The sequence below is a fragment of the Cebidichthys violaceus genome, unplaced genomic scaffold (genome assembly GCF_023349555.1).
Source record: "Cebidichthys violaceus isolate CVI_PGR_0920_01 unplaced genomic scaffold, fCebVio1.0.p SCAF_61, whole genome shotgun sequence".
NCBI lineage: Eukaryota > Metazoa > Chordata > Actinopteri > Perciformes > Stichaeidae > Cebidichthys > Cebidichthys violaceus.
In genome coordinates this window covers 732,176-752,498 of record NW_027176828.1, presented here as the reverse complement: position 1 = coordinate 752,498, position 20,323 = coordinate 732,176, and the positions used below count along the sequence as shown (strand labels likewise).

Below are 20,323 nucleotides of genomic sequence, written 5' to 3'. Positions count from 1 at the left end.
TTTTGTATTTCTTTAATCTTTTTTTTTTTTTTTTTTTTTTCGCGCTCACTCGTACACCATCATTCCCTCCCTGCCTGGCGGGTGACCGGCTGCTCGGTCAGTGATGTAATGACAAATCCTCTTAGCTTCTTATGGCCTTTTTTTAAATACCTACCGTCACAGAGGCCCGGCGTCTCTGGCTGGATGAGAGAAGTGCGTGTTCACGCCGATCTGGGACACGCTGTTGCCTCCGTGCTGTTCTGCAGATGATGACGAAGCAAGTTGTGCAGATTTGAATCCATGCATTATCATTATTATCATTTGACAGTGGGCGCTGCTAAGCATTATTATTTGATCCCCCCCCCCCTGTTTCTTTTCTCTAAGACTTGACAACGACTATGACTTCCTGCAGACTCTTTTTTTCCTTAAGTGAGGACAAGAGGAGACAGAGACTTGAGGAAACACTTGCTCCAGATTGATCTCTGGTTTCCTTATCAGTAGACAGGAACAGAATAATGGATGGTGGTGGTGTGGGGGGAGGTGGAGACGGGTTGGTACGCGCTGCTGTGAACGGAAGACAGGCCTTGACCCCTGCGGGGGCGAGGGGGGGGGGGGGGGGGGGACTGGCCTAACTCGATTGTCATTGAGATTTAATACAGCAAACATGGTGCTAATCTCGTATCTTAAGGGCTTGGTGACATGCGGGGGAGGTTGTGTGCTGTGCAGTGTTCTCTGAGCCGGGCTTTAGTCCACTCGTGTGTGTGTGTGTGTGTGTGTGGGTGTGTGTGTTGTGTGTGTGTGTGTGTGTGTGTGTGTGTGTGTGTGTGTGTGTGTGGTGTGTGTGTGTGTGTGTGTGGCATTTTTAAGCCCAGCTGTTGAGCTGCAGATGAACATGACAACTTGTGTGTTTTTTTTTCCACATAAGCAGCCACCGCGTGTCTCGACCTCTTCTACTTGTACTGTATACTTACTAACGGGACTTAACCCGGACCGATCGAGCGTCTCCTCTGTAAACACACACACACCGAGCGGAAAGCTGCGTCCAAATATACCTCGTCAGCTGCGAGGTGGACTTTTGATGCGTTCCACATTTTGATATGAACGGTGAGGATGTCTCTGGTCTAAATTTACACGCCCGTCCTCTTTTTTTTTTTTTTTTGTTTACAGAAGTGCCTAACTGTCAGTCATCGTTTGGGAGAGCGGGGAGCTTCTACCAGAATAACCACGAAAGTAGTTATTGTCTGCTCTGTGTTTTGTGTGCGTCTTAGACTTCTTTTTTTCCCCCCCCACTCACGCTGCGTTCCTGTTTCTCGTCTTATTGCAGGCTTCTCCTTCGTCAGAGATCATCAGCTGTACATCGACGATACCTGCGTGGTCCCCGAAAGATTAGAAGGTAAGAAAAAAAAACAAACTCTTAAAAAAAAAAAAAAAAAAAAAAAAAAAAAATACTAGCGCAAAAGTACGAGATGTTGTATTCGCATGCAGTCCCAAGACTTCTCGTGGTGCGTAACGAACTGCAAGTCCACTTCACGGTGTCTGTCTGGTAGGAATGTCTCACCACCCTGGTGGTGGGTGGTGTCGGTGGAGTCCGGTGTTGGACGTCTTATCTTCTCCTCCCCGCTCACAGGCAAAGTGAAACAGGAACCCTCTGTCTATCGGGACGGCCCTCCCTACCAGCGCCGGGGCTCCCTGCAGCTCTGGCAGTTCCTGTCACGCTGCTGCGACGACCCGGCCAACGGCCACTTCATAGCGTGGACCGGCCGCGGCATGGAGTTCAAGCTCATCGAGCCGAGGAGGTCAGCCCCCCCCCCCCCCCTACCGTCCACATGCTGGACTCTTCTCACGTTCCACCTCTAAACTCTTAACAAATATCAAATATCGATTTCTAGCTCATTGCAGTTCTCTTGTGCCTGCGTGTGTCTCGCCTCAGGGGCTCGTCGCTGGGGAATCCAGAAGAACCGACCGGCCATGAACTACGACAAGCTGAGCCGCTCCGCTCCGCTACTACTACGAGAAGGGCATCATGCAGAAGTAAAGGCACGTCCACCCCTTTTTCCTTTCTCTCCCTTCCTTCATCTCCAAGAGATGTCTTGGAATCAGACCGCTGCGCTCTTAAGTCAGGAGTCCGTAGAGGAAATGACACATTTAGAAGTCTGAATGCAATCGGGACGTTTTTTTTTTTTTTTGTGAGTTTAAAACGTCTTTTTGTCCCGTTTCGCAGGTGGCCGGCGAGAGGTACGTGTACAAGTTTGTGTGCGACCCCGAGGGCTCTCTTCTCCATGGCTTTCCCCGACAACCAGAGGCCCAACCTGAAGGCGGACCCGGACAGCCTGCCGGGGCTGGACGACGACACCGTGCCCCTCACCCACTACGAGGACGCGGCCCCCTACCTGCTGGACGGCGGGGAGCAGTGCGTGGCGGGCCTGCCCTTCCCCGGACGGCTACGGCTACTAACGAGCAGCAGGAAGTGGGAGAGGGGTGGGTGGTACTGACGCACGACACACATGCATCACCGCAAACACTCCCCCCCCCCCCCCCCCCCCCCCCCCCCCCCCCCCCCCCCCCCCAAAAAAAAAAAAAGTCTCTCGACGCCCACGCTCAAAAATCCAGAGCTGGGACTTGCTGAGCCGCCTGGAAGGAACGCCTGGCGCTCTTGCTCCTTCGCGGTTCGCTCTGCGGCTCCAATGGAAAACCTTCATAGAACTCTGTGAAAGACCGAGGGGAGAAGCCTGCGACAGACCTACTGCTGCGCCATCGTGAGAGAGAGAGAGAGAGAGAGAGAGAGAGAGGAGAGAGAGAGAGATGAGAGAGAGAGAGAGAGAGAGAGAGAGAGAGTGTGAAACCCGCGAGGGTGGACTGGACTGCAGAAAGGGGCTGCGAGGCCACACGCCGCCATCTTTAAAAGGACAGAGCCCCCCCCCCCCCCCCCCTCTTTGTACCAGACTGCAAGAGTTGTTGCATTTCTGATTTTGTGACAATCTGCTTTTCTTAAAAACAATCAAGTAACCAAACGGAGTAAACAAAAAAAATCTAGAGATACTCTAAATGCAGCACTATTCTATAGTTGCCTTTTTGTTCCCCCCCTCCCCCCATTTTCATGTCGCCACATCTGAACTACAAGATCCGTGAAAGGGCTTTAATTTGCAAAAAAAACAAAAAACGGATTGACATACAAACACACAACATATTCTAAAACCACAGATTTGTTTTCTGTAGATAGACTACTTTTTCTTTTTTGTTTTTAAACGCCAGCTGTTTCTACAATTTTGAGTTTGAGTACCCGGAGCTCTCAGGTTTCTGGGGTGTCCGCTGTACTTCCAGGGCTCGTCTCTCGTTGTAAATGTGTGAAACGCTCTTTTTAACCGGTTTCGGCCCGCGTACGAGATTGTACCCGCCTCCCTTCGGACGCCTCCCTTCAGACGCCTCCCTTCGAACGGTTTGGGGATACGGTCGATTACAGTGCGCCTCCTCTCGCGACACGCTGGGTCCTCGAGTTCAGAGGTGATTAGCGCTCCATCTCCTCCGCTCCGAAAGGGACTGAGGACATAATCTCCCAGAGGCGTTTTTTTTTGTTTTTTTTAACTCCTTAAGAACAGAAGTTATTATCTATGATAAATGGTCCCGTTTGCTCTTTATTTCATTTTCTTTTTGTATTTCAGTCTGGTGCTTGATGTTTTCTTGGCCGTGTACTAGTTCCTCTGATGCACCAGTATGGCCGGAGCATCGGGATGTTTGCATGCAAGTAAAAAAAAAAAAAAAAAAGTAAACGTAAGTAAAGAAGGGTGACGTCCTGGACGCCTCTCTGCCAGTCACACGTGGTCAACGGGAGACTTCTGCTCCTCTCTGCATGGTGTAATCAGTCGAGACTGTGTGTCCTCTAACATATCGCTTTAACCGTCTTTGGACAAAGAAGATATTTGTGATATTCTCTGCATTTTTTTTTTTTTTTTTTTTGTTGTGTTTATTATCTGTGTTTCTGATGGGGAGGGGGGGGGGGGGGGGCGAAGACAAACGTATATAAAGTATATATTTTTGCTATAAGGCTGCATTTGTTTTGATTTTAATGTATACGCTGTTTAGTTTAGGCTCTAATAGACATGTACCTTTTTAAAAAAACAACAACAATCCTTATGATGCTACTACTGCAGACTGTTTCTTTAAGAGGCCTCAAGGTTGGAGAATGGATGAGAAGATATTACCGTGTGTGTGTGTGTGTGTGTGTGTGTGGTGTGTGTGTGTGTGTGTGGTGTGTGTGTGTGTGTGTGTGTGTGTGTGTGTGTGTGTGTGTGTGTGTGTGTGTGTGTGTTGTGTGTGTGTGTGTGTGTTTAAAGGCCGTAGTTCCACCAAAGGCCACAGTGACGGCACATTATACCATGGGATCCACGCCGAGCAACAGGGGTCGTCTGCACTTTGTATAGGCTTCAGTTCCCCTCCCCTCACAACGTGTTTCTTACACTGCTGAGTTATGATAATCTGTACTGGGTACAATAAACGCTCCTTTATGCTTCACTGCCTGAAGTCCTGGTGTGTTTCATAATTTGCTCCCCCTCCTACTGCTCGCGCTCAGTCGGTCAGCTGACTGGCTGTTGTGGTCTGGCAGTCACTGCGCTTGACCTGGCTGATTTTTTTTTTTTTTTTTTTTTTTTTTTTTTCTTGAGTCACATGCTTCCTCCTGATACCTTTCTGGGTAAATGATTACTCTCTCTCTTTTTAACCCGGGGCGACTGTAAGCTGTGTACAAGAAGGAAGAAACAAAACACTCCATGTGTTTCATTTTCTGAACGTTCAAACGTTCTCTTGACTTTCTACAATCGTGTCCGTTTGGTTTCCGAGTTTACTGTAGTTTTTGAAACGATGTTGACTCATATGGCACCGGAGCATATTTTAATATTTATGGATTAGTTACACTTTATCCATCATACAAAAAAAAACAACAACATCAAAAGAATGTTCTTGTGCTCGAGCGTGATTCATCGGTGAATAATTCACAGTTTTGATGCCGTAAAACCTTCAGTGAGCCCAAAAGGACGGCCGTCACGCGCTGATTTGGGTGTGGAATTATTCACGAGTGCGAGTATAAGACTCGACAGAGAGCGCAGAGCAAGCCATAAATATTAAAATACCTGACATGCATGCGCCGCTGTACAGTGGCTGTGAGGTTAAAGTGCAGCGATAACACCGGGGAGGGAGAAGGCTTTTGAAGAAATCAAAACAAAAAAAAATCTGTTCGAACGTTCTCACGTTACCGACATCTAACCAAATAAATGTGATGGAATACCGTGGCGCCGAGAGCACCGGGTTCATCCTGGTACCTTTTGAGAATATACTTTTACAATACATGTAGTTACATGTTGGATGTAAGATAAATTAACATCACTCCTGAATCTGAAACGGGTTATTCCCAAGTATACGTTTGCAGTATGGAAACTGGTGCATGACGGTGTAATGGTGTAATAGTATAAGACATAATTTAAAATATATAAATTGTAGAGCGTACATTAAAGATACTCCATTTTTAGGTTAAATACAGAAGAATTAGCAACAAAATTAGTTAAAGTTTAAAAAAAAAAAAACCTCATTCTAAACTGCCCGTCAGTGAAGCAGTCATATTATATACGTTATAAACTGATGAGATATTTTGTACTTAATCTGAAAAGTAAAGCTTTCAAATAAAAACACAATATTTCCCTCTGAAATGTGGCGTAGAAGTTTACAAGCACAAGTACACCAACGTTGTACTTGTCGTGGATCTGAGAGTGCATTGTTCCACTTGACTTGTGAGCGTCTGATGTTTTCACACCCGTCTTGTGATGTTTGTTTCATTTTAACATCTCGTTGACAGTCTGAACACACACCCCCCCCACCCCACCCCCCCACCTCGAGGCTCCTGTAGTTCAAGTTACGGTCTCTGCCTCGAAATGTCGCTGTGTTGAAATGATGGTGTGTATATATATATATATATATATATATATATATATATATATATAATCTGATAATATGGGGTAAAAAACTGTGAAGCTTTAGACTCGCAGTGCAGCTGAGCTCTGGTCTCCAACAACAACAGTCTGCCTGGCGGGCAACTTTCCATTGATTGAGAGCGAGCAGAGAGCCTTTGAATGCCATGAAAGACCTTTTAGCGCGCTCATGGGAGCTGCTCTGACCTGATAATGTGTGTATGTGTGAGCATGGTAGCTGCCAGCACTCATAAAATATATATATATATATATATTAAATATACTTCACTCCTCTCTGCTCTTTGTTTCAGTTGGTGGAGGTGTAAGAATTTAGAAAAGTCCTCTTCAGATTGACAGTGGGGATAATGTGCAATGTTAGTTTATAGCACTGCAACAGTGTGGGAGAAATGCAAGCGTTTTATGTCCATAATCCACTGTTTTATAACACATCGATGGAACAAATCGTTCATCCTGTCTCTATTTTTTTTGGTTTGTTAGTAGTGCCTGAGCACTGAAACAATATTAAAAAAAAATGCATATTATTGCAGAAATTGGAATATGAATATTCACACCTTAGCTGTGAATTCTCAAACAGACGCCCACGTTCCTCTTGTCAGATTCAGATGGAGCAAAAGCATCACTGTCACGAAAACACGCCGCGAGACGGTCCAGCATTCTGAGCGCGGAAGTTCATTTGAGACCTTGGGGAACAAGCAGTTTGACGCAAAAGTCCGCTCGCTGGCTTTCCCAACTTTTTTTAACGCACAATTCATATGTTTTGATTTGTCATCCTTGTTTGAAAAAAGGAGTCTGTCAACAGCCAGGCCGGCGGTTCTGCGAGGCTGTACTTTGCGCTACATGCTAACGGGACATGCTAACAATGACGGCGCTAACGGGACATGCTAACAATGACGGTGCTAACGGGACATGCTAACAATGACGGTGCTAACGTGACATGCTAACAATGACGGTGCTAACGTGACATGCTAACAATGATGGTGCTAATGGGACATGCTAACAATGACGGCGCTAACGGGACATGCTAACAATGACGGCGCTAACGGGACATGCTAACAATGACGGCGCTAACGGGACATGCTAACAATGACGGCGCTAACATGGGGATGTTTAGCACTTTTATAATGTTAACCATGTTCATCTGGCGTGTTAGCATCCAAACTAGCGCTGCCAAAATAACAGATATTCAATAACGATATTTTCTATTGAAAACCTAAAAAAACGAACAAAACAGTTAAATTCTTCTTTAACTTTGTTTAGTGTGCATTTTCTCTCTTTTTATGCCAGATTAATTACAGTAAAAATATGAGTAAAGGGTGGAGAGTCTGTAACTAATTGTACAAAAGTGTGATTTAAAAGCACAGTTTGTAGCATTTCAGGGAATCTATTAGCAGAAAATGAATATAATATCCGTGACCATGTATTCATTTGTGTTTAATCACCTAACACTAACAATTGTTGTGTTTTCGTTAGCTCAGAATGAGTCCTTCATATCTACACAGGGAGCAGGTCCTCTTTACGGAGTCCGCCATGTTTAACTACAGTAGCCTAGAAGGGACAAACCAAATCTGGCTCTACAGAGAGACTTTCGCGTTTTTACTTTATCTGAAGGCCACCGTACTTCTCCGACATGCTCGCGAAACTAGGCTAGTGTGACCCGCTGAGTGCAAAATTGTGGTATCGCCGTCTGACTTCCATTGCTCAGTAAGTTGTTTTATTATGGTATGGATGGCCTTTGACCGAGGTGACTAGCCGTTACCATAGTTTTGCACAATCACAACTCTAGATGCCAACAAATCCAAAGTACAAACTGAAGCTGATGGCAATGACATAATTCCATTTTGGGCATACACCAAAGTTAAAATTTTTACTTTATGGTGGCACTAGATCAATATTCAGGGGTCCACCAAAGTTATAACAAATTCCTCCTGTGGGGAACATGAATGTTTGTACCAAATCCATCACAATATTTCACTCAAAACCACACATCATGCTGAAGATGATGAGTCAACAGGCTTCTTCCTCCGGGGGGTTTACCCGCAGGTTTGAACACACTTTACCCGTTAATCCATCCGATTGTTTCAGAGATATTTCTGTCTGGTGAACTGACCGCCTTGGCCCTCGTTCTTTTTTATCCGCAGTCGAGATTAAGCCGTGAGCCTAACGTGATGATCCTGATCCATTTAACAGGAGCAAGCGAAGCTTTGGAAAAGGTCCCATCGCCTTGGAGACGCTCCGTCGCCGATACAGAAACACTAATCGAGCCCGCCAAAGGCCGGCGGTAATGTGCGGACGGTGCAACGCGCATGCATGTTGGAGAGATGACCTAAGGCTCCACACGTGAAACAAATGAGGCTGCATCATAAACATACTAAATCAATGCATACACTATTACGGAGTGGCTGATACATGGCCCTGGGCTGGAGCTGGGAGGGAAGTGGACGTATCAAATGGGTAGTCCTTCAACATACATTATGACCACTAGCTGCTTCCGAGTAAATTATTGATCCTGACACAAGACAAGGCAGCTCAAGCATAATGTGGTTTGAGCTTTGAGTCTTCAGACCGTGGCAGGCACTCAGTGTGTCAATACACACACATACACACACACACACACACACACACACACACACACACACACACACAGCCTGCATCTACTGCAGTTTGAGAAAGCCAACCACTCTGTTCTGGCTACGATTACTGAGAAATATGGGTCATGCTGCCGGGAAGGGAACGGCACAAATCTTTCACATTATTTGGCCAACACGCTGTGTTCGCACAATGCTAATTACCATGGTGAGACCCTTCTCCTAAAACGCTGTTACATAACGGATTTCTCACAAACACACACACATACACACACATGCACACACACACACACCACCCACAAGTCAGAATTTATTTCAGATTTTCATGAGAGCTCATAGTTATTTTTTTCCCTGACCATGGCTGCCCTCTAGTGGATGGGTACCTGTCCTGTTGGAACATGAGCACCAGAGTCCTGCATGGATGATTGAACAGGCCTAGCGGGCACAAAGTGTTTTCACCTGTGAAATATCATTTAAAGAGACACATATCAATCACAAAGAGACTCAAAATGACCACAAAGAAACATGAAACAGCTGCAAAGAGACACAAAGAGACTCGCAACGACTATGACAAGGGGGAAAAAAACAACACACAAAGAGACACAAAACTGGTACAAAGAGATTATGAAGAGACACAAAGCAACTTCAAGGAGACTCAAAACAACAACAAAGAAACATAACATGACTACAAAGAGACACAAGAAGACTACAAAGAGATGCAAAATAACAACAAAGATGAACAAAAAGACTATAAAGAGGCACAAAGCCACTATAAATAGACTCAAAATGACCACAAAGGAACATAAAACGAATCAAAGAGACACAAAGAGACTACAACGAGACCAAAACAACAACAAATGAAAAACAGCTGCAAAGAGACACAACATGACCACAAAGAGACAACAAAAAATGAGGCTAAAAAACGATATGTGTGTTGGTGTTATGTAGGAGTGGCGGTGGTGTCTTTTGCATGTCCCATTGTCTCATAATAGACCCAGGATTGTGATATAGTTCATGTAAATTTGACTTACACAGCACAATCTAGATCCAGTCCAAAAAAAGGCTTTTTATCCTCTGAGAGATGTGTATTTTAAAGAAGCCCGTCGAGCTTGTCAAGAACATCCTGACACCGTGAGGTGAAGTGTGAAGTGTCCTCTCCAGAGAGAAGGTGTTACCGTACCAGGTGGCTAACCTCCCCGTCAGGATGCCGTGCACTGCAGCAGAACGTTCTGTGAAACCTGAATATTTCCACCTGCATCAATGCTACCAGACACCAGAGATCCTTTCTTTCAGACTATACTGTGTGTATCGTTCTCTTGTCAGATGTCAATGTGTGACACAAACACTGCATTGTCAGCATAACTACCTCACACTGAGCTCAGCTCTCTCTTCTTCTTTTTTTTTCCCAGCTCATTTGCATCTGAGGCGACAGCTATGCCAACATGTTTCATTAGCACCGCTGAGCGTTACTCATGGAAACGGTTTGTCACTGAGCCGGTCTGCTGTGGAGCATTACGTATCTGCTCTTCGCCGATAACGGTGCCGGGGAGGTGTTTGCTGTTTAACATGCCGATGTTAGCAGCAGGTGCTATAACAACAGCTTGTTAGAGGCTGAAATATGGAAGAAGAAGAAAAAAAAAGGGGGCATTGTAACAGGAATGCTAATGATGAGGACTAAAGTTGGAGACCGGAGTTGACAAAACAATCTCAACACAAAGGTTTGGAGCTTTCGATTGTCCACAATCCCAGTTTGTCCAGCTGTCGTGGAATTGTAGAAGTTCAAGCATTATTCTTTTGCACATGAAAGGACTTCTAATCCATGAAAGTGCTGAAAATGACTCTCCAAATCATGGTGTACCTTTAATAGGCGACCAGCATCCGGGTATTTGGGATTGGACGAATATCATGAAATAGATTATTTCCCACTAAACGTAACTTGTGCATATAGTGGCTATAAACACTGAATCGTTTGTGCATCATGGTCAAAGTTCGTCGTCACAACTTAAAATGGACTTGACAGAGTTCTGAAGTGGAGTTCTGACACTTCAATTCAACTCTGCAGCATCGCAGCATGCGTTGTGACGGATGCTGCAATAAAAAACAAGACTTCAGCTTCTCCTTACTGCTGATATTTGTGATACACAATCCAGACAAGATATTTAGAGGTACATGTTTTGGACTTTGTGACATGATGTCGATAACCATTGGACTATAGCGACACCGCTACATCTGCCCTGTAAGACCTTCACAATGCTAAATGACACATTGCAATAGAAGGACAAACTGTTCCCTTCTGCAGCCAAATTCTTCACAGGCTGCAGCTTTCCGCCTTTTCTTTTTTCTTTTTTTGATTTTTTATTCCCCTGTGACTCGTGGGTGTAGCGTGGGAGTTGAGATTTGAAGCTTTTTGTAATATGTGTGGTTTTTTTTCACTCTCAGCTCCACCGTTGACAATAAAGGTGCTGAACCGAAATGTTAGCACTTATCAGATTGGGACGTGAGTATGTCCTGGAGGCGCAAACAACACAGTCGTTACATTTAATCTTCTGGATTTTAAACGCGCTGACGTCAAAACTTATATAATTGTCTTCCTTGTGGCTGTTTGGAGAGAACCTCAACAGCAGCGTGATTGAATGGAGCGACCGGGGGTGTTGACCACTAACAATCAGCAAACGCAGACTCAAACTGTAAATTCAAAAATCACTTTCTTGACGTTTATTGCCGTTGCATTTCCCTTTATGCTACGCAAGAGCAAGCAAAAACAGTAGGCCTGTGCGTTCCTGTAAAGAGAGACAGCTTAACATATAAGGATACAGTAATATTGTCGCTCACTATGATAATACAATAGTTGTGTTTGGTTAATGGCTGCACGGTTTATAGATTCAATACAATACCTGAGTTTCGGTATGATACTAAAACAATACTTTGAGTAGATTTACCAAAGAAACGTACTATAGATAGGCCTATTACTACTTTGGTGAATATAAACTTGTTTTTCTAAAAGCCCTTTACCAAATTTCAGGGGAAAAAAAAGACTACTTGACAACATTAGATTTTGATTTTTTTTGGCTACATTTCGGCCAGAAAGCTATCAAAAAAAAAAGAACTCAGCTTAAATTGTGCATATTTATTTAAATTTAGCTGATAAGATGTGAGAGGAAGAGATCAAATTTGAAATTAGGGAAGTGAGCAGTCGCGTTTCCAACCGCCATTAAAAAGCAGAAGGACAAGAGCGCCACTGCTAACTGCTACTTGTAGCGCCACCGCCTGGCAGGAAATGGGAGGTAGGTTACTATTAAAAGGTATTTTCACCCAAATTACTTTTACTTATTGTGTATCTAACAGCTTATCATGGAGATAGTTCTAAATCTCTCTCCTGGAACTGAAAATATATATATTTAAAGGGAATACAGAACAATGTTGGAACTACTTTCACTGAAGAAATAGTCCCTATGAACAACAAGCCACTGTTTCTTAAAAAGAGTTTTTCAAATGTCATTTTATATTTTCGTGAATTAATTCTACATATACTAGTCCTTTGTATATAAGGGATCCTTTGTTTGCCTGTCCCCAAACTTGGACTTCATGACTGACGGCTTCATGGGCGGACTGACCCTTTTAAACGCCGCATCACACAGCAGTTACCAATTAGCTTGATTGGCTAACCTAGCCTTGCAAACCAGAAGCAAATTGCCACCACCTCCAAAACAGGCAACTACTATAGCAACTGAAACCCGTTCATTGTTTTTTATTCATGTTTGCAAAGCCGGCGAAAGTGACAAGACAGCAAGTAGTTTAAGGTTAAACGCGTTATTTTCAGTTTCACTTTGCGCTTTGATATTTGTGTCAGTTAGTCTTAGCTAGCTAGCTAACATTAGCCGTTTTCGTTCTTTTATTTTTTCTTCTTCCCACTCGTGACTCGTGAGTCACACTAACGCTTTGTCGACCCAAACGACCGGCCCGGTCATTCGACTCATTTTTCGGACGTGTGTGTCGGACACTGAACCCACCCATGGCTGTGTTTCACACCGTGTGGCCCGGCTGGCCACCATACACTTACGTGGCTAGTGAGTATGCGCACGTGGGGGTGCCGTTGCATTGCGTGATGCCCTGTTTTTACAATATGGTGGCTGGAAAGCCAGGTCCAAGTAAGTCATACTGTTGTTAAGAAGAAGATGTTGTCAGTGGTAAAGTAGCTACATATGACTTACAACACACTTTGCTACTTTAGGGGACTTTGAATGTAAACTACCGTTTCTGTGTGGGCTGTACATCTAATAAGCTAACGTTACATAACAAGCTTAGCAATAAATGTCTTGTTATCAATGACGCATTGTGGAAGAAGTAATCTAAATGTGGTTTCTTCATCAGCAGAAGCGATCAGGAGATTCTACCTGGAGAGGTATGCGGCTAACTATATCCTGTCTGTCTCTTATTTATTTATATTTATACATTTATATTTATTAAAATGTCCGGTAATAACCGGGAGCTGTGGTGTTCTTCTGTCCAGGTCTGTGTTTGATTTGGTGGATTATCACAAATTCCTGTCCTTGACCGACCCAAAGCTGCTGGGTTGGTACCTCTGTTTGTCTCAAGAGGACAGAACGATCATACAAGGTATGATTTTTCTGTATGATTATATAATTTAAAAACAACAAACGTGTTCGGGACCTGGACTGTGTGGTCCAGGTGGACTAAACGAGACCTTTTGAAGAGGTCACTTAATTCGACATGCATGCTAGCAAACCCACAGATTAATATCAGTTCTATTGTTTTCTTTTCTCCTAGATGAAGGAGGGTTTCAGCACTTCCTGCTAAGACATCCCGCCCTAGAGCTGTCTCGCCACCATGTGTACGTGAAGTGTAAGTCTGTCAAGAGGAGGATTATTATTATTATTCCGTTATAGCGGCACCGATTACATTACGACGGTTTCTCTATTCACCATGCAGGTCACGTTTCGAGTGTCTCACCCGCCCAGCCAACCGTGATGTTCAACAGGCCGACGCATGTCTCACAGTAAAAAATTAAATAAATAAATATAAATATATATATATATATATATATATATATATATATATATATATATATATATATATATATATATATAAAAATATATATATATATATATATATATATATATATATATATAAATAAATAAAAAAATGCGTTACATCAAACGATTCTTTGTCCTTTTTACAGTGATTTAAAAAAAAAAAAAAAAAAAAAAATTTATTGTTGAAACCTGTTTTTATTCTCAGATGGTCCGGAGCAACCAAGTGCGGATCTGGTAATTCCAGCTCACGCTGATTATGGCGAGATTTAGCAGAATTACATTGAATGTTTTAAAACCCAACTGTCATACTAGAAAAAGGCTTTGTCTTTGCTCCTCTGGTTCTCGTCTAGACTTGGAGAGACTTCCCAACAACGTGAGGGAGACTTTGAACCAGCTCGGCTGCAGCTGCAGCTGCAGCTGCAGCAGCAGCAGCAGCAGCAGCAGCGGCGTGGACGGATCCCAGAAACGTCCGACGGCCTTCAACGGCTTCGGGCCGCTGGAGCCACACCAGCAGAACGTCTGCACACCGGGGGTATAGACGGTGTTCTGTTTGTATGTGAATCAGTTAGAACACTGGTGTGGTCTGTAACTGTCTCTCTTTTTGTTAATTTTTCTGAAGGCTTCATCCCATCTGAACGAACAAAGGCCATCATGGCCGACGTCCAGCAAGGATTCGTCATCTCTGACGAGCTTCTCTCTGGACGTGGATCTGGAACGACACCGACGGTCTGAGCTCAGGAGCCAGGCTGCAATGACGCGAGGCCAGAGTCCCGACTGCTCATGGGCTGAAGTCAGTCTGATACAGTGAGTGTTGCATCTTATGGCTGACACGGTATGTAGTTTGTTGGTTTCTCGCGGCCTATAATTTACATTTTTAGTCATTCATATCTGGTCTTTGTGATTCATCAGTTTGAGAACTTGTCTAAGTTGTTGTTTTCTCTGCTCCGACGGCAATGACGCAATTACCGTAAAGCACCGAAATTCTGCACCGAGTGCAATATGAATTGTGATGGATATGAGCCACATTGTTTCATGTTGCAGGTCAGACTGGCCAACAGTTGAGAGAGGCTCGTCTCCGGAGTACTACAGCTTTGACAGTATTCAAACGGATGGAGTGGAGCACAGCGACGGGAGCGTTCTCCAGCCAGCGGAGCTAGAACCGGCCAAGTCGACTCCGGACCCGGTGGAGGAGAACAGCCCGGAGGAGGGCCTTCGGGATCACGCGGTCTGTGGTAATGAGCGCACCGACGGTGAGGACGAAGCTGGCGTGAGCTTCGGAGATCAGAGCGACAACTTCCACAGCATCATGGAGAACGACGGGAGCATACTGGCCTGCCTGACCAGCGACTATGTGAAAGGACTCAGCAGCGGGGTTCACTCGGGTCCGGTCCACACCGACGGCGAGGCGCTGTCAGCCGACGGTGAGACCTCGAAGTCCGATCGGTCTGTCGCCAAGGTGACCGCCGCGGGAACCTGCAGCTCCCTTATGCCCAGAGTCACCGCCGCGCTGCCTCCGCGCTCGTCAGCCGCCACCCAAACCGAGCATCCGGGAACGGCCGACGAGCGCGTCAACACCGAGGTCCGCATGGTGGATCTAGACTATCTCGCCGAGGTGAGGCTGAATCCCAAGAGCACGCTTTAGAGTGACTCCCACGAAACGCAACAATCTCTCTTTTTAATATTTCAGGAATTCATCAAACTGAGGACGACTCGAGAGAAACTGCGACGGCAAAACGAGGAAATGAAAAGGTAAAGTGTATCTGATGCTCACAGAATCAGTCAGGAGGATGTTTTAACACTTTTTTATTTTAATAATTATGAACTTAAAATAATTTCCGAACTTGAAGTTAACCATTGCATTTGCAGAATTCTTTTAAAATCTATTTCTTTAGATCAAGTAGTGGAACATCCCACCGTGCTACTTGGCTCCAAATAATTCCCTCTACAGTAGGACTAATATTTATTTATTTATTTATTTATTTATTTATTTATGTGTACATATTGGTTCCAGTTCCGGCGGTACCCTGAGAAAGGAATGCGACTGTGTCCAGCGTGCTCAGCGAGCAGAGCTGAGCCTCCTGGCCCTGCAGCACAGCGTGTGCAGACAGTACTGCTGGAGACTCTACTACACCTCCTCTGAGGGAGTAACGTAAGGACACCTCACCCGTCTACTGTCTGTTAAACCCTAGTTATGTGTTCATCCAGAGGGATTGAGGTTACCTGTCTCTGTCTCTCTGTAGGCCAAAGAACCCTTCTGCAAACATCACAGGTGTTCTGCAGCAGCTGGAATGTGAGTATAGTCGGATGAGGGATGAGATCCTGGCTGGAGTTCCTCTGGAGCAACTCAAGCCTCTGTCTGTTGATTGTGAGACGATCGCCACACGAGCAACTTGCATCCCCGCGAAGGTGAGACTCCGCCTCCTACTCCAACAATGAAACGCTCGCCATGCTTCTCTTGTATTTCAACCAGAGCAGTAATACCGATGGTCTAACTTCTCCTTTTGTTCCCTGCTTAGATCATAAGTGATGTGCTGGGAAGCGTTCCATCTCGGGTACGCTTACACACCGAGACGTCAAAGAAGAGTAAAACGACAAGTAAGCCAAAGCGTCACGCTCACGTTTATTTAAACGATTACCAAGGAAGTAGTTTTACATTAGTCATTTAGCAGACGCTTTTATTTAAAGCGACTTACAATAAGTGCATCAACATTGGTAATCAAGAGAACTACTAGTCACCAGAAGTCATAAGTACATTTCCTTTTCCAAACAAGCATCTAAGAGCATGAAGCAGAGCATAACTCAGAGCCAAAGTACAGAAACAAGAGAAACAGTTAGTGCTATAAGTAATACGAATACAATAAGTGCAACAAGCTAGTATGAATACAATAAGTGCTAAGTGGAAGGCTCAGGGTAGCACTTCCTGAAGAGGTGGGTTTTCAGCCTGCGCCGAAAGATGAAGCAGTTGATTTTAAATCAAAGCCGTGGCGTTCTTTGTGCGGACAGCGGCGGAACGCCAGGAGCTCAACGCGTGCGAGGCGTGGTACGACGCCGAGGAAAACCTGCAGCACGCAGGACCGGCAGCAGCCAGGACGGGACAGGAGCCCGCCGGGACGGGACAGGAGCCCGCCGGGACTGGGAGCGATGAGGCCGACGGTAAGCGGTCGGTGGGTGAAGCTGCAGCTCCACAGCTGTACGTGGAGAGAGAGATTATTTTGGATCAAATCCTTTAGTGGGGAATTTTGTTTTCGCCACAGAATCGACCAGCGAGGAGGCGAAGAGCTCGGTGCTCTGCGTTTCTAATCTGCCCGGTAACGTGACCGAGGTGAGTGTCTGCTTCTCAGACAATAAAGCTGTGCTCGTGAGAATGAGCGCTATCGCAGTTATCAAACGTAACACAATACTGGTATATGTTGGACATTTGTAATAGTAATCCACGTTATGTGATGTGAATGCATTGTACGATGCCATCGTCTCCAGCAGAGGGCGGTGCAGACTTTATCTGTTTTGTCTTGTTCCAGAGTGATGTGATGCTGTGGTTTGAGAAGTACCACGCCTCTGAAGTCAGCATCTCTGCTTTAAAGAACGACTCGAGGTGAGCTGCTCTCTGGTGACACCTTCTTACATTCACACGCGTTCTTCAGCTTTAAGGTAGGGCTGGGCCGGTGTCACCAGAACCACACCGGTTTGATATCGATACAAAAACCGGATCGGACTGGTGTCACCACTCTCCGCTTTGCTTGAGTGAGCAGCTGATCCGGAGGGGAACATAATGAGACTGCCGATGAATTGGAGCGTAGCGATTCCAGTCCACTTGTTGTTGATGTGCTAATTCACCTCTGAGCTCGTTCGCCAACCGCCATTAAACACTAAAGAAGAAGAAGCAGCAGCAGAGAGTGAGTTCTCTCGCTCAGCTCACGCTTTCCTACATTCTAGTAAACAAATGTGTGCCTTGCACATTATCCCACCTCTACTAAAAGTGGATTTATTGCCGGCCTCAGCAAGTTTCACACAGCCTGTCAGAGATCAGTGGGTCTGTTTATAAACATGATAGAATGTTAATCACGTTGTCATATCTCTTATGACTAATAATTTGCCTTTAGTGCCGTGACACGGTCGGCCCAATTTACTTTGTAATATGCCAGAACGCATCATAATGGCTGGTTTGCATAACATCAAACGGGTATACGCTGGTCCACCGGACTGGACTGCAAAACAGGAAATCAACCCAGATCTAATGTAAACACCAGTCGACATAATCGAACTCTTCATGCTGCGAGTTGTGATGTCAGAACAGCCATTTGCTCCCCAAGTCAACGCGTGGTCAGTGAAGTGACTTCCGTCTCCAGAGTTGCCATCGTGACGGTGAGCGGACCTCGAGCTGCAGAGGCTGCGGTCAGAGAGCTGCGTGGCTGCAGCATGCAAGGCCACGCTCTACAGGTGGAGCACATCAACGGAGCCAGTGGTGGGAGCCAGAGACCGGACTCAGCCTCCATCAGGGGCCCGGAGTCTGCAGAGGATCCCACCGGACCACCAACCTCCAACACTGAAAGAAAGGTGAGGATACAAGGAGGAAAGGTGAGGATAGAGAGAGGAAAGGTGAGGATACAGAGAGGAAAAGTGAGGATACAGAGAGGAAAGGTATAGTGATGCCGTCTCCAAGTAGAGAAACTGGTGGAAATGAGTAGAAACTGTTTGGAAGAAGCAATGAAGTAAACATTCTGTCATTAAAACCCGTTTGGAGCTGTTGAACAGATGCAGCTTCTTTTAAATCTACTCACTAGCCGTGTGTTTAGTGAAGCCAGGTCCCCTGACAACTCCTGCTATGTGATGATTGTTAAACACAATGGAGTCGATCCATAGAACACGGATCATGTGATCCAATTCCAGCTTCTCAAATGTGAGGGCTTTCTGCTTTCCTTTGTTAATCTTTGGCTTCAGTACAAATCATTTTGATTTTACCGCTCTGCGTTCGATTCGCCTCTCCGTCCTCCGTGTAGCCGATCGGTCAGCCGCCGCTCGGCTCCAGCACGAAGACCAGGAAGGTGGTCTTCATCTCCCCCACCCCCACAGCGAAGGGGACCTGCGTGCCCCGGCAGTACGGCACCATGGGCAGCTTCGACACCCTGATGGCCGAGCTGAGCCAGCGGCACCCCTCCGTCTGCAGGCAGCGGATCGTGGACGCTCTGATGGAGCTGCAGGTGAAGCACCGCGGCGTCCTCAGCGGGCTGCCGCTCAGGACCATCCGGGAGATGACGTCGGAGCTCCTGACCTGGCCCGGTACCGCCGGTACCGCAACGCCGTGAAGGGAGCTTTGCATATTTTTGTTGTTACGTGTTCAGTGTTTTTACTGTACTGAGTTCTCTCCAAGTAGCTGTTATAGTTATTATACTGTGTTTTTTTTTTTTGGGATATTTGAAAGTACATTTCAAAGTACAGTGATAGTTCGAGGGCTTCACTTGGCGCCTCCTCTGCCAGTTATTCGGCAGTTTAATTATTTTTCTAAAGGAAATGGTTGATTTGTAAACGGTGTAAAGTTGCATAAAGTTATGCAGCAGCTTTGTTTCTTTCATGTCTTGTCAATAAAAACGGCGTGAACTGCTGATGCTGCTGGAAGATTTCTGGACGTCGTACTGAGAGGAAGTGCAGGAGCTGTTAGGAGTTCTATTAGAGAATATGACTTACAACAGTTTTGACTTGATTTTTAGTTGGATTGGAAGAATGAAGTCTTATTTTGATTCAGTGATGCAACTTTTTTTGTATGCAAACTGTTTTAAAACCATCAAAGAAGAAGAAGAGGAGCCAGCCTCCAAGGGGGGGGGGGCCTCCCGGACACAAGAGATGCAAAACAGCTGCAAAGAAACGATCACAGAGAGACACACAACAATCACAAAGAGACACACAACGATCAGAGACGCACAACGATCACAAAGAGACACAACGATCACAAAGAGACACACAACGATCACAAAGAGACACACAACGATCACAAAGAGACACCGATCACAAAGACACACAACGATCACAAAGAGACACAACGATCACAGAGAGACACACAACAATCACAAAGAGACACACAACGATCACAGAGACGCACAACGATCACAAAGAGACACAACGATCACAAAGACACACAACGATCACAAAGAGACACAACGATCACAAAGACACACAACGATCACAAAGACACAACGATCACAAAGAGACACAACGATCACAAAGAGACACAACGATCACAGAGAGACACAACGATCACAGAGACACACAACGATCACAGAGACACACAACGATCACAGAGAGATACACAACAATCACAGAGAGACACAACGATCACAGAGAGACACAACGATCACAGAGACACAACGATCAGAGAGACAACGATCACAGACACACAACAATCACAGAGAGACGCACAATCACAAAGAGACACAACGATCACAGAGACGCACAACGATCACAAAGACACAACGATCACAAAGAGACACAACGATCACAGAGACAACGATCACAAAGAGACACAACGATCACAAAGAGACACACAACGATCACAAAGAGACACACAATCACAAAGAGACACAACGATCACAAAGAGACACAACAATCACAGAGACACACAACGATCACAAAGAGGCACAACGATCACAGAGACACAACAATCACAAAGAGACACACAACAATCACAAAGGGGTCAAAACTGCCACGGATGAAGAATAACTAGCCTATAAAAAGACCA

At 45.3% G+C, this 20,323-nt stretch overlaps 2 protein-coding genes across 7 annotated transcripts; both read left to right on the top strand.

Annotated features, from left to right (window-relative positions):
• The first annotated feature begins 844 nt into the window (after positions 1 to 844).
• On the top strand, positions 845 to 2,482 carry etv5a (ETS variant transcription factor 5a). Its single transcript, XM_068734151.1, is given in 8 exon segments — positions 845 to 1,209; positions 1,304 to 1,372; positions 1,607 to 1,778; positions 1,911 to 1,974; positions 1,976 to 2,020; positions 2,201 to 2,245; positions 2,247 to 2,411; positions 2,413 to 2,482. Coding segments are annotated over 8 exon segments (714 nt in total). The 5' UTR covers positions 845 to 1,076; the 3' UTR covers positions 2,434 to 2,482.
• Positions 2,483 to 11,753: 9,271 nt separating this feature from the next.
• Positions 11,754 to 19,193, top strand: rbm44 (RNA binding motif protein 44). 6 transcript variants are annotated; one of them, XM_068734234.1, is made up of 18 exons: positions 11,754 to 11,823; positions 12,911 to 12,941; positions 13,050 to 13,156; positions 13,328 to 13,402; positions 13,490 to 13,556; positions 13,799 to 13,827; positions 13,944 to 14,125; positions 14,213 to 14,397; positions 14,635 to 15,205; positions 15,281 to 15,342; positions 15,605 to 15,742; positions 15,834 to 15,999; positions 16,110 to 16,188; positions 16,597 to 16,746; positions 16,848 to 16,915; positions 17,112 to 17,185; positions 17,940 to 18,147; positions 18,591 to 19,193. In XM_068734234.1, exons 1-18 carry the CDS (start codon positions 11,817 to 11,819, stop codon positions 18,894 to 18,896), a joined length of 2,505 nt encoding a protein of 834 aa, XP_068590335.1. In that variant the 5' UTR covers positions 11,754 to 11,816; the 3' UTR covers positions 18,897 to 19,193. The 6 variants fall into 6 exon arrangements, with proteins under 6 accessions (XP_068590335.1, XP_068590336.1, XP_068590332.1 ...); XM_068734235.1 differs by having other exon boundaries at positions 11,765 to 11,823; positions 12,914 to 12,941; XM_068734231.1 differs by lacking the exon at positions 11,754 to 11,823 and adding an exon at positions 12,120 to 12,687 and having other exon boundaries at positions 12,914 to 12,941.
• Positions 19,194 to 20,323: the final 1,130 nt, after the last annotated feature.